This window comes from Leptopilina heterotoma, unplaced genomic scaffold (assembly GCF_015476425.1).
Source record: "Leptopilina heterotoma isolate Lh14 unplaced genomic scaffold, ASM1547642v1 Lhet_112, whole genome shotgun sequence".
In the NCBI taxonomy this organism is placed as follows: Eukaryota; Metazoa; Arthropoda; class Insecta; order Hymenoptera; family Figitidae; genus Leptopilina; species Leptopilina heterotoma.
In genome coordinates, this window is record NW_025110831.1 from 110,203 (window position 1) to 124,410 (window position 14,208).

General features: G+C 21.7%; 4 protein-coding genes across 6 annotated transcripts in view; 3 read left to right on the forward strand and 1 right to left on the reverse strand.

The window, feature by feature from the left end:
* Window positions 1-511, forward strand: part of LOC122504833 (ets DNA-binding protein pokkuri) — a 36,774-nt gene extending 36,263 nt beyond the window's left edge. For both annotated transcript variants that reach the window (XM_043616108.1, XM_043616116.1), the window contains one exon: window positions 52-511. In XM_043616108.1, coding sequence (XP_043472043.1) covers window positions 52-343 — 292 coding nt within the window. In that variant the 3' untranslated portion in view covers window positions 344-511. The remainder of the gene's footprint in view (window positions 1-51) is intronic.
* A 4,656-nt stretch (window positions 512-5,167) lies between these two features.
* LOC122504791 (single-stranded DNA-binding protein, mitochondrial) lies at window positions 5,168-7,499 on the reverse strand. The gene is made up of 4 exons (XM_043616041.1): window positions 7,341-7,499; window positions 7,106-7,235; window positions 6,578-6,697; window positions 5,168-5,640 (listed from the first exon to the last, which is right to left on the reverse strand). The coding sequence occupies exons 1-4, from the start codon at window positions 7,353-7,355 to the stop codon at window positions 5,429-5,431; spliced, it is 477 nt and encodes a 158-aa protein (XP_043471976.1). The 5' UTR covers window positions 7,356-7,499; the 3' UTR covers window positions 5,168-5,428.
* A 276-nt stretch (window positions 7,500-7,775) lies between these two features.
* LOC122504781 (histone PARylation factor 1) lies at window positions 7,776-11,666 on the forward strand. 2 transcript variants are annotated; one of them, XM_043616026.1, is made up of 5 exons: window positions 7,776-8,051; window positions 8,557-9,102; window positions 9,510-9,658; window positions 10,561-10,799; window positions 10,987-11,666. In XM_043616026.1, the coding sequence occupies exons 1-5, from the start codon at window positions 7,914-7,916 to the stop codon at window positions 11,280-11,282; spliced, it is 1,368 nt and encodes a 455-aa protein (XP_043471961.1). In that variant the 5' UTR covers window positions 7,776-7,913; the 3' UTR covers window positions 11,283-11,666. The 2 variants fall into 2 exon arrangements, with proteins under 2 accessions (XP_043471961.1, XP_043471967.1); XM_043616032.1 differs by having other exon boundaries at window positions 8,650-9,102.
* A 536-nt stretch (window positions 11,667-12,202) lies between these two features.
* LOC122504799 overlaps window positions 12,203-14,208 on the forward strand; it is a 124,016-nt gene continuing 122,010 nt past the window's right edge. The window contains exon 1 of the mRNA XM_043616050.1: window positions 12,203-12,282. The gene's annotated coding sequence lies outside the window, so the exon portion shown is untranslated. The remainder of the gene's footprint in view (window positions 12,283-14,208) is intronic.

Sequence of the window (14,208 nt, forward strand, 5' to 3'; positions counted from 1 at the left end):
TTACGAAAAATGAAACAATTTTGTTAATGTTCTTCTTTTTTTTCCCAACAGATTTTTGCGCAATCCAACGGAATTAAAGAATATCAAGAATATTTCATTGCTACGACAGCAAATGCGAATAAAATCGGAACCAGAGGAGGATGGAGCGCTATCAGTTAATGGAATGGAGCCCGAGATGGATATGCCAACGGATCTTTCCATGTCGAGCATGAGTCAACCTTCGGGCATAAATCAACAGCAATCCAACGAGCAGCCTCTTCCTCTTCACGACCCTCCAGCCAAGTATCGAAGTCACGCTTACAATCTCGTTAAAACTAATCAGGAACCGGAAGACAGGAAGTGACGCGGGAGTTAGCAGCGCCACAAAGGCAATAAAAAAAAAATTACACTAATAATGATAAAATAATAAATCTTAAACACAATTCAATATGTGTTTAAATTGTTCCACTGTGACTGAATTTATATATATAAAAAAATATATATATATTTTCCAAAAATGAAACATTTTAAAGGAAAAGTGAAAGCCTTCCAATTTTGCCTATGAGAGAGAATTGTTGGGAAAACAATTCGAATTGAAAGAGAAAGAAGGAGGAAAATAAGGCAAATTCGACCTTTTGAGGTTCTTGATAGTTTTTTTTTTGTTTTTGTTTTTTTTTGGGAGTCAAGACTGATCTTCCAGCGTTTCAAGGTGAAAACGAGAATTTTCCAAATTCGGGAAAAAAAGGAATTTTCTAAGCGACGAAAACTTTTTTTTTTTTTATTTCGAAAAAGTAATTTTTAATTTGAATTTGTAATTAGTTTTCAAAATTCAAAAAAAAACTTGTGAAAAGAAAATTATATTTCGAAAAACAAGAGAAGAATTAAAGAAAAAAATGATTTAAAAATTGTTTTTTTGAATATCGAGGGAAAATCTTTTTTTTTGGGCGTTAAAGAAAATTCTCCACTTTTGAAAATCTTAGCCGAGATTGAAAAAAAAGAAAGAAAGAAAGAAAAGAATACAAATAATGTGCAATGCTCACGAAACTCTCGATGGGACAATCGTGTCCCAAAAGAAAAATAATAATATTAATTACAATATTATTGATTATAATAAATAAAAAAGTAATAATAATGATAATAATAACAATAATGAAAAAAACGCCAGAGTTTCTTTTCGCTCTTGTTTGTTTGTTTTTTTTTATATTGTAATTCGCAGTTTAATTTTTCTTTTTCATCTTCGTCAAAAAAAAAGAAAATATATTTTGTGCAACGAAAAAGGAAAAGTGATGAGGAAATTTTCAGCATAAATGCGAATTTACAATATTTCTGCGTGAATGATTAATTTTAATTTAAATTTAAATTTAGAATGAAGCGAGATGAATATATTTTTTTGTTTTGTAAAACGTATCGGAATTGTAAATTTTCTTTCTTTTTTTATATTTTAAAAAATGTTCTCCATTTGGAATCTTTAAAGAAAAATTTTTATATTTTTCCCATCGGGAAGAAAATTAATTAATTCCTAATAATTTAATTTTATTTGGGATAAATTATTAATTTACAAGAAATTAAACTATTGGGGAAAAATAGAATAAAATTAGAAAAGTCGGCACAAAAATGGAAAGTAATTTTTACAATTCCGAATCTTTGATTAAAGCCCTGTGATTAGTCGTCAGAAAAGGTGAAAATTCCCCCCCTCCCTGAAAATAGAAAAAAAAATGGTTTTTACAATGAGGAAAAGAAACGAAAGAAATCTCTTCGAAAAAAAAGAAAAGAAGGAGAATAAACAATCTGTGCCAAGAACAATACTTTGAATTAAATACTAAATATATACATAAAATAAATATGTATATAAAAAAAAATAGAAAAAGTAAAAAATAAAAAACGGAAAATTGTTATTGAAAAAGAAAGAATCAACGGTGCACCTCTGTAATCGACTATACTTTATATATATATTTAGATCTCTACTGTGTAAATAAACAATTGTTTGTAAAACGTCGAGAAAACAATATTAAGAAATCTATTTGCAAAAAAAAAATACTAGGTACATAAAAGAAAATAAGAAGAAGAAATTTTATGGAAATCCGGGGCCAGAGTTCAAATTTATATACGAAAATAAAAAAAAAATGAAGAAGAGTTCATATATATATTTTACTACCAAAATTTATATTCGAAATTTCTATGTTGTTGATGGTGCGATTGTGGCTTACATTCCGCGACCGATCTTTCACTCTCCGTTTCGCTCTCTGTTTTTTTTTGCACAAAGAAACGAAAAAAAAAAATTGAACAGAAAATTTTTTTTTAAACTTACAAAAAAATTGTATTTAGAAGAAGATAATTTTAATTTAAAATTTTTAAATTTCTAAAAAGAAATGCGAAAAAATTCACGAATTAAACACACATTTTTAATTTCAAAAAATTTTCCCATGCAATTTTTTTCCACTCGCAAAAAAGTGAAAAAAAATACGCAAATTTTGTTTCTATATTGCAAAAATCAGAAAGAAAATATTAATTACAAAAAAGAAAAAATTATTTAGGTATTTTCTTAAAATCACAAAAAAGTAACAAAAAACGAAAGTAGACATAATTTTATTTGTAAATCGAAAAAAGCGCAAAAAACGAAAATTAAAAATTAACAGCGAGCGAAAGAGAGAAAGATGAGAGATACAAAAGGAGTACAATAGAAAAAAAAAACCCGTATCTGGCATCTTATATACTGTGATCTCTGTAAAGTATAAAGAAAATAATTTGAAAATCGATTTAAAAAAAAAACACCGGGACATATTCCCGAAAAAAAAAACCTAAAAAAAATTTTTATTTGTTTATTTTTTTTTACGATATTTGAGGCGTTAGACGTATATATATAAATATATAAATATATTTCTTTAATTTTTTCGTTTCATACATTGTAAATAATTTATATACGACCAGGCGACGCGATATGTGTGTGAGTGAAGAAAAAGAAAAATTTTAATAATTCTGCTTGAGTGAATTTAATTAAAAAAAAAAACAGAACAGAAATGTGAAAATAATTTAGTAAAAGATGGGAAAAAAAATTGTGAGACGAGAAAAATAATAAATTAGAAACGCAAAGTTTATGAAAGACGAAATAGAAAAAGAGGAAGAAAAATTGTGAGAGATATTCGAAGAGTTTATATATATATATATATATTATATATAGTAAATAAGAAAGATTGTGTATAAAATAATTAAAGAAGAAAAAAAGGTATAACACTTGTAAAATTTTAGAATTAATGCCATTTTATTATGTAACTTGTTATGGACAGAAAAATGATGAAACTTTGTAAATATAGACTTATTTACTTATTAAGATTGAATTGCTTTTGTTTCTTTATTTACAAACAAAATAGAAAAAACCCAAAAACTCCCTTTTTCAGATTAAAAATAATTATTTTTTTTTTTTTTTTTGAAAAATAGAAAATTATTTTTCTTGAAAAATAAATTCTCTTCTTAACTTATTTATTTATTTATAAATTTAAAAATTCACTCATTAAGTACAAAATAAATTATTATTGTGTATGTTTTCAAAAATTTTTAAATAATTCTTTACAAGAATTCAATTATTTTTAAATATAAATAATAACATTCGGATGAATTCAATTATTCTTCAAAGTAATAAAATTTTTTGCAAAAATTGAATTATTTTTAACAAAATTTTAATAACATTTCAGGAAAGAATTCAATTATTTTCTAGAATTTAAATAAATCCTTCGAAACAATTCAATTATTTTTATAAATAGTAAAATCTTCAGCAAACATTAAATTAATTTCAATAAATTTCGCGAAAGAATTTAATTTTTTTCTTAATTCATTATGAAATTTTTCAAAAGAATTAAATTATTTTCTAAAATTTTAATAAATTATTCGAAACAATTCAATTATTTTCCAAAGAATTTTAATTGAATTCCTTGGAAAGAATTTAATTTTTAAAAAAATTTTTAATATATTTCGAATAAATTCAATTATTTTCTAAAATCTTTATAAATCCTTCGAAACAATTCAATTATATTTTTATAAATAGTAAAATTCTTTGCAGGAATTCAATTATTTTCAAAACAATTTTCATTTAAAATTCGAATTCAAATTCAATTATATTTTTAAATATTTCCATAAAATTCAATTATTTCCTAAAATTTTAATGAATTTTTCGAAACAATTCAACTATTTTCATAAATAGTAAAATTTTTTGCAGGAATTTAATTATTTTTAATCCAATTTAAATAAAATTAAACGAAAGAATTTAATTATTTTCAAAAATTTCTATTAAATTCAATTTCAACAACAAATTAAAATTCTCTAAAAATAATTCAATTATCCTCAAAATATTTTAAAAATATTCTACATGATAATTAAATTATAATTTTTAAATATATTCGTAAAAAAATTCAAAGAATTTAATTATTTCAAAAAAAAAAAATAAATAAAATTATTTACAGAAATTCAATTATTTTTGAAACAACATTAATTGAATTTTTTGACAGAATTTAATTACTTTCAAATATTTCTATAAAATTCTTTAAAACAATTCAATTATTTCCTATAATAACAATTTTAAAAAATTCTTCGAAACATTTTAACAGAATTTCTCGAAAGAATTTAATTTTTTTTCAAATATTTACATATAAAATTAATTTATTTTCTAAAATTTTAATAAATTCTTCGGAACAATTCAATTATTTTTATAAATAGTAAAATTCTTCGCAAGAATTAAATTATTTTTATAAATAATAAAATTCTTAGGAATTCAATTTATTATTTTCAATAGTACAATTTCAATAAAATTCTTCTTTAAAAAAATTTAATTACTTTCAAAATTTTCAATTAAAATTATTACAAACACTCCATTATTTAAAAAAAAAATTCAAAGAAATTTTAAAAAAAATTTAATATAACCTAATATAACAAATTTATTGAAAGAGGATTTTTTTTAAATTATTAAAAAATCAAAAACTAATTAATAATCTTGTAGGTATTGTAAATAATTAATAATTATTTTCTGCCAAAAAATAAAGGAAATTTATATAAAAAATACAAGAAAATTGAGAATTTTTTTCTATTCAAAAAATCAGAAGAAGAAAATTCGATTTTGTTAAATTTTAGTTTACTTTCTGCTTTTTTTTAGAGAAGAAAAAAAATTACAATTTGGAAGTAAATAAAAATTTTCGAGTTCTATAATTTTTTTTTTATTTTCCTTTATTCCAACTACTATTTTTTTTTTAAACGAATGAAAACTACATTTTAATGTTTAATTTACAAAACTAAATTGTCTTTTTTGTAAAACAAGTTATTGATAGCATTTTTTATTATTTTTGTAATTTTTTTTGTCTTGGATTTTTTTTACTTTTCTTAAGAATTTTCTATATAAAGATAAACTTGTTGAAAATTAGATTATAATTTATGTATAATTTTTTGTTGTCAATTTTGAAAAAATTTATTCCTTATATGTTTGGAACATAACGACATCCTCGGCAATAATTGATGTTGTTGGTTTTGGTTTACCATCTTCGTCTTTAACTTCACCGTAGTAGAGTTTCCCTTGAATGAGAACTCTTTGTCCTTTTCTCATGTAACGATAAATTGATTCACGTAAATTTGGACGAAATACAACAATTCTGTGCCAGTCTGTTCGTTGCACTGTGTTGCCTATAAAGGATCCAAACAAAAATTAGTAAATTTTTTAAAAATTATTTACTTTATTAATTAACAAAAAGAAAAATTAATCAATTAAATATTTAATAGTAAATTAAATTTTTAAAATAATTATCATCTATTGTTGCATGTAAATAATTAATTTTCAAAAACGATCTTGTTCTTATCGAATTAATAAACAATTAAATTAATTAAAATCATATTAATAAAAAAAAATAATAATAAAAAATAATAATAAATAATAAAAAATAATAAAAAAATACTAAAATAATAATAAAACAATTAATTAATTAATTCCAATTTTAATTTAATTTAATAAAAATTAATTTAGTAATCGTATTTTTAAAATTATTTCAATTAAAAAATTAATTACAGAATAATTGAGAATATTACAATAACAAGTGAATTTAAAGTGTTTTATTAATTTTTAAATATTTTAAAAATTTTATATTTATTTTCGTAAATAAATGATTACAAGGAAGAGAAATCAAATTAATTTGTAAATAATAAAGTAAAGTTAAGAAAATTTAACTCAAATTTCAAAAACTATAAAGAGGAACAATTGCAATTTTTAAAATATTTTTAAAATGATTTCTGAAAATAATTTTTTAATAAATGGAATAATTTAATTTGAAAATTCCGAAAAAATTTGTTTCTTGAAAAAATGTATTAAAAATATTTTCAAAATAATTATATTTTCGAAAATAATTTAAAAAAATTGAAACAAATTGAAAATTCTGTCAAATTTCAATGAAATATATTAATTTTAATTAATATATTTTTATTTTAATGCATTTTATTTGTTTACTTTTAAAAACATGAAAACAAGTGAAATTAGAGAAAAAATTACATTTTTTTTCGAAAACAAAAAAATTGAAAAAAATTAATTAACAGAAGAAAATAGAAATAAATATTTTTAAAAAATGCAAACCATCGTCATATTTGTAATTTGTGTGCGTAGCTACTGAAAATGTAACAACAGGATGATTATCATTTCCTCTTTTTTGTGGTTCACCTCCACATCTTCCAAGCAATGTTACTTGATTTATACCTAAAAAAAGTAGATAAAAATTAGAAGAAAAATTCCAATTTTAATAAATGAAATTTTTATTTAATTTTCATTTCAATAATTAGGTAAATTGTTCAAATTTATTTAATAACATTTCGAATTATAATAAAAAAAATCTTCAGAATTTTAAATTTCCCGCCTTCACAACGTTAGTCAAATGATCGGTTAATATTTGTCATCATTTGCTGCTATGTTCATTATTATCGAAAATCCAATTGTTAAGGATTAATTTTGTTAATAAATGAAAAAAAGTGTTAATCTTAAGTAAACTATTTGTTTAAAATATATAGAAAAATAGTCAAAAAAAAAATTTAGTTTCGAATGATGAAAGAAAGCAAGCAAGAAGTCTTGAATTTACGATAAAAAAGGTATAAAAAAGTTTTTTCTTACTTTTCTCTATTTTCTGCAATTCCTGTTCTTCTTGTGGTACACTTTCAGCCATTTCTGACATTAATCTTATCCCACTTATTCTATTAATTTGTTGAATTTGTCTAATTTGTCTCGTAGCGGTAGACATAACCTGCAAAGAAAAAGGTTATTTTCAATAAAATTCACTGTAAACTGTAAACAAAGAATTAAAATTCAGACAGGTGAAAGAACTAAAACATAGGGAGACAAAAATTACCTTTCTGATAAACATTTTTGTGCTGAATTTTATTCTAATTCTAAACAATGAGTTGAAAAGTGATAATTCTTTTTTGTCGAATTTTTAACAATTGAAATCACGGTTAAAACTTTGCGAGAGCATGTGCTCGATTGTTCGTCTCTTTCTAACCTAACTTTAACTATCCTGATAGTTTTTTACCCCACCGACAGAGCAGAAAAGAATTTTTCTTATAATAAAAAAGTTTCCAAGTATCCAAGTGGATATTTATTATTTCGACTCAATTTTCATCGCATAATTGTAAAATATTTAAACATTTACATTTTTTTGTTCAATTGTTTATTTATCCTCTTTTTCCAATAATTGAGATAAATATTTATCTACTTTTTGAATTTCCCGGTCAAGAACATTCCCTATTTGCACTTGCGTGACTACCCAACCCTGACTCGCGTTTCATTGCTGACTTCAGAGCAGTGATACTCCGCAGTTGTGGATTCGTCTCTCTTGCATTTATTTTGATCACAGTTCATTGTTATTTGTTTAAGTCGTGTTTATTTTACTTTTTGGAGAAATAATTTCATTAATAAAATTAAAATGTCTAAAGAAAGTGATGATGAAGAATATGAGAAATATGTAAAAGATCCAAGAATCCCGTGTCAATATGGCGTAAAATGTTATCAAAAGAATCCGATGCATCACAATAAATACAAACACCCGCCAAAAACCGGACAGGTGAGACTTTTTTTACACTATTTTCTATTTGTTTATTATCATTTTATAAATAATGAATAAATTATTTCGTATTTATACAAAAAAAATTCATTTCTTGCTCTTTCGGAATTATTTTCGTTTACTCGGCCACATTTCCCATTTTTTGAGTTTTCCGTTTCCGATTGACAATTGGACATTCTAACCTCAAAATTTTTGCGAAACCGCGCGAATAACAATATTTTTGCTTAAATAAGTATAAAAAATTGTCAAAAGTTATAAATTTTGAAAAATTACAAATTTGGTAAAAGTGAGGTTATGTCACTTTTTATCAAAAAAATTCGTAAAATAGGTAAAATACTTTTGAAAATTACATTTCTTTTTTCAAATGTTTAACAAATTTTGTCATTCCCCGAAAAAATATCAATTCTTTTTCCAAAAATGTTTAAACAAATTTTGTCTTTCCCCGAAAAATAAAAATTCTTTTAAATAAAAAAAAGTTTTTAAATAAGAAAAATTTTTCTTAAAGCAAAAAACAAAAAAACATGTGAAAAAGGGTGGAATAAAAAGAAAGGCAGATGAAGGGGGAAGTAATGTAAAAACACCACCAACTTCTCCGCAGGCAAAGCATTTGGATAAAAAACAAAATCAAAATAATGATGACGATGATGATGATAATGAAAAAACACAGGAAACATCATTACAAAAAATTGATCAGGTTTTAAATGATGATGTTAGTAATAATCGCGATAGATTATCGCCATCGCCGGAAAAAGTAATTGATGAAAAAGTTGTCGATAAAATTGAGAGAAAGACGAAAATTCTAAATTCAACACTTGATGATAAAAAGCGAACGATTAAGAAATTATTTTTAACCGAAATGCCAATGGATTTTTATCAATTCTACGAATTTTGCAAGGAAAATTCAAAAGTTGATCCAACATTGGCATTTAAAATTGTTAATTTAAAACTTGTTGGTCCATTTGATATTATGAGCGAACAACTTTCTGAAATTCAGGATCACGATAATTATTTACGACACTGGAGATATTTTTACGATCCACCAGAATTTCAGGTAATTGGGCAAATTAATTTCTTTATTAATTAAAAATTATTATTATTATTATTATTATTATTGAATAATAATTTTCAGGAATTACTGGATAATCATATTTATTTAAAATAATAAATCGTCACTCACTACGATTAAAAAAAGATTATAATTTCTGTTTTCCTCGATTAAAAATTAATAATTTAATTAGATCACAAATTTTTTCTTACATAATTACACTAAATATTAATTAATTAACTATAAATATTTTATATAATAATTTTAAATTTATTTAAAGAACCTTAATTGTATAATAATAATTGTAATTTTTTACATAGTATTCACTGATGAAAAGTAAAATTTCTATTTTTCGTTTATTTATATAATTAAAAAATTTAATTATCACAAATTTTTTCTTTAAATTTTCACAGACGATTTTAAAAGGAAACGACAAAGACGAATTGCACTTTGGTTATTGGAGGGATGATCCCGATAAAATGCCAGTTTTTGTTGCAAAAAATAATGCAAATGTTTCTTGCAAAATCGTTCCAGTTGCTGAGAATTTATTCGGTGTCTTAGAGTACGTTTTACAAGTTTAATTTTTAAAATAATTTTTGCGAATAATTTTATTTAAAATTTAAAAAAATAATAGAATTTTTTAAAAGTTTCGGTTTCAATTTTTATAAATAATATATGAATAACTAGGAAAACTGGCTATTAATTTATTATAATTAGATAATTTAGAAAATTTTTCATTTCCAAAAATCAACTTCAAGTTTTGAATAATTCTAGATACGAAATTTAAAAAAAATTTAACTGTAATAAAATTCTTTAAAACAATTCAATTATTTTCAAAAAAAATTTTAATAAAATTCTTCGCACGAGATTCAATTATTTATTTACATATTTGCAAGATAATTTTAATTAAATTCTTTGGAAATAATTTGCAAGAATTTAATTAATTTCATAAAATAATAAAATTCTTCACAAGAATTCAATTGTTTTTAATATAATTATTTTCCAAAATTTTAATAGTATTTTTCGCAAGATTTTAATAATTCATAAATAAAAAAAAATCTTTGAAGAAATTCAATTATTTTTAAAACTTCTTCGCACAAAATTTAATTTAATTCGAAAATTTTAATAAAATACTTGGAAAGACTAATTACTTTTAAAAAATTTGAATACAATGTTTTCGTACAGAATTTAATTAATTTAAAAAATTTTAATAAAATTCTTCACAAAGATATTATAATAACAATAATAATTATTATTTTATATTTGTAAATTATTAAAATATTGACAAAAAATAATAAATAACGAAATAATAATAATTGTTTTATATTTTTATTTTAAAATTGAATGACATACTTAGAAAGTCAGTAATAAATTTATCTTATTTTGAATTTGAATTATATATTTAAAGATTGAAATATTCAATTATATTTAGAATAAATTAAAAATCTCTTTATATTCTTCCAGCTCTTATCTCGAAGAGAGAACAAAGTTGGCAAATCCATTTGAAAAAACAACAATTGCTCGTCTTCATCAGAAATTAAAAACCTTCGCCAAAGAGAAAAATATTACTTTAGATAAACACACGTCTAGAATGAAGGAAAGAGAAAAGAAAGTTCAGGCAAGAACATTTCACGGTGCCGGAATTGTTGTTCCCTTTGATAGAAAAACACAAGTTGGCTATAGAAAAATGGCTACGAGTGATGGTAAAAAAAATTTTACTTACGACCAAAAGTATTTTTTACTTTATTTTTTTCTTTTTTTTTATAAGAAATTTAAAAAAAATTTCTTTTTTAAACAAGAAAATTAAATTAGAAAATTCAACTATAATTAAATTTTTTTTAAAGTTAATTAAACAATAAAGAAATAATAAATAAATTTTTTTTTTTGCAGCTGATTTACAGAAAATGTTGAAGAAAATCGAAGAGTCGAATGGCAATCATTCGGGAATGACGGAATTACAAGAAGTTGTACGCTGGGCGACAATAGCCGCTGACGAATGTGATTTTGGCACTTGTTTAGAATTAGGCCACGATCTTTTCTCAAGTGGTGTGCCACAAGTGAAAGATATGGCACTACAAATGCTCACAATTGCCTACAATCAATTAGATCGTTCCGATTTCCTGAAAATTGCTCAAGTTCATTTCAAGGATAGAAAGAAGGGTTCATCATCACTCAGTTGCCTTTAATTCTTCGTTTTTTTCCTGAAACGATAAAAGGAAAAGAAAAAATACAAACAAGGAATATTTAAAGAGGTGCCCATTATTTAATTTTATAAATTATTTTCTCAATATGTTAATAATGTTAACATTAATGTATTATTAAATTAATTATCTCCTGTAAAATTTATACTTTACGATTACTTGTTTTTTACTATTTTCTTCACTGTTTTAGTTTTTCCTATTTCTGTTTTTAATTAACTTTTTGATAGAAATTTTCAATGTAATATATATTTTTTTTTGGTGAAATTTGAACAATATTTTTTTTGAAATTTATTGTAACAGATGAGAAAAATACTGATAAACAAGTAAAATCGTTGAGAGAAATAATTATACAATTGAAATTTGTTTTGAGAAAGAGAAATTTTCTATTTATCCAAATCCTTGAGTATTATAAAAGAAGAAAATCGTAATTCCAGGGAAATATTCTCATGAGTCATGTTCATATAGTAATAAAATCGAATTTCGTTATAAGAAAATTCGATTTCGCGCCTCTCCCACGGTCGCTTAATTAGTATCTGATTAATTAATTTTTTTTAGTTTAATTTTTAAATTCTTATTTATCTGAAATTGAGTATTTATTATTTTTTTAAATTAATATTAATTTTAATTCAGGTATTTAGTAGATTTTTGTTTGAGAATTAAAAAATTAATCTTTAAATGTACAACAATTAAAGATTAATTTATTTCATTTCTATTTTTATAATTATATTCATTTCAATTTAACGGTGTTCGGCAATGACGTGCAGTGATAAATTACAAAATGTTAATTGCAGTCAATTGTGGAACGTCGTTAAATTATATTTTTTAAAATTGTTTGCTTAAAATTTTATAAAGAAATATTTTTTTTATAATTTTGTTCTTAATATTTTCCTTCTTTTTTTTCTAGATAAATATCGATTAGCATTCTAAATTGAAATAAATCCCTTCCCAATCTTAAGCGAGAGAGAAAGAGAGGAGAAAATTCAAGGTATGGTTTTCTTTTTATTTTATTAATTTTTAATTTTTATATGTTTATTGCAAATGAATATTTTTCTACTATAGAATCTTTTTTTTTTATAAAAAGATAATATATTGCGCGCAATATTTAATTAAGCAGCGCCGAAGACACTCTGACGCTTAACGATTGACCCTTTAATTGCAATGTTGCAAACGAATTTTCCCAATTTATCTCCGCTCGTTCGTACGAAACGTTTACTTGAAAATTAATATAAATTAAAATAAATTTATTATTGATTTATTAATAAATTTTAATTTACTAAAAGTATATTTTACTAATTTTCAATAAAATTTACGACGGATATTATAAAATTTGCCTCGAACATTACAATTAGCTATTACAAAAAATTTTAAAAAATTACTTTTGAGTACCTAAATTTTAGCTCCTATTTTTAAAGTAAATTTTTCTAATTATTATACCAAAAAAATTGTCTTTGGAAATAGTAAAAGTAATTCTGGAAGTAATAACTTTTAATATTCAACTTAAATATTTTTGAAGAAAATTTTTCCAAGACTCAAATTAAATTTTACTAATTTTTTTCTCAAATCTACTTCGTAAATATATATTAAAATTAATGGAATTTTAAAACAAAAGTTATACTGCAATAAAAATTTTGATTAAAATTTTAAAGAATGTAACAAGACTACGAAAAAATATTGAAAAAATATCAATAATTAGGTAATAGAAAAAGTTTAACAAAAAATTGTAATACTTTTTCTTTTCAAATATTTTTAATTTTAAAATTAATGTAGGTATTTAAATTATAGAATTCTTGCAAAGAAGTTTATCAAAAATTTTTTAGAATAATTGAATTCCTACTTCGAAGAATTTTATTATTTAAGAAAATAATTGAATTTTCGCGTAGAATTTCATTAAAATTTTAAAAAATTCTAATTAAATTCTTCTGAAGAATTTCTTTAAATTTTTTAAAAATAATGAAGTTTCTTTAATATTTTAATTGAAAATTTTTTAAAATAATAATTGAATTTTATGAACAATTTCATTCAAGTTTTAAAAATAATCGTGTTTCTTAATAATTAAAATTGAATTTTTAATTATTGAATTTTATTAAAATTTTTAAAAAATAATTAAATTCTTCTCAGAATTTTATTACAATTTTCTAAAATAATTTAATTCATTTAAGGAATTTCAGTAATATACTGAAAATAATTAAATTCTTTCGAAAAATAGATAACTGTTAAAGGATTTGAGAATATTTGAATTCTTTCAAAAAATTTCTTTAGTTTATTGAATATAATCGAATATATTAATATTGAATAACCTTAAAAATTTTACTATTAAAATTTTATTAAAATTTTTGATAGAAAATTAAACAATTTTATTAGAATTTTTATAAATAATTAAATTCTTTTGAAGACTTTCTTTAATTTTTTTAAAAATAATTTTAATTGGAAATTTTGAAAATTATTGAATTGAACAAAGAACATTTTTCCACTTTTTAAAATAATCGTGTCTTGTAAAAATTATAATTAAATATTTAATTTTTGAAGTTTATTATTGAAATTGTATTGAAAATGTAATTGAATTTCTGAGAAGAATTTTATTGCTTATAAAAAATAATTTAATTCTTGCGATGAATTTTACTATTTATCAAAATAATTGGATTCTTTCCAAGGAATTATTAAAATTTTAGAAAATAATTGGATTCATTCGAAAAATTTTTTAAAAATTGAATTGTTTCGAAATATTTATTAAAATTCTAGAAAATAATGGAATTTTTTCGAAAAATATTAATAATATTTTTTTCAAAATTAGATTCTTATCTGAAATTTTTTTAAAATTGTAGTTAGAAAATTAAATTTATTATTATTATTATTATTATTATTATTATTATTATTATTATTATTATTATTATTATTATTATTATTATTATTA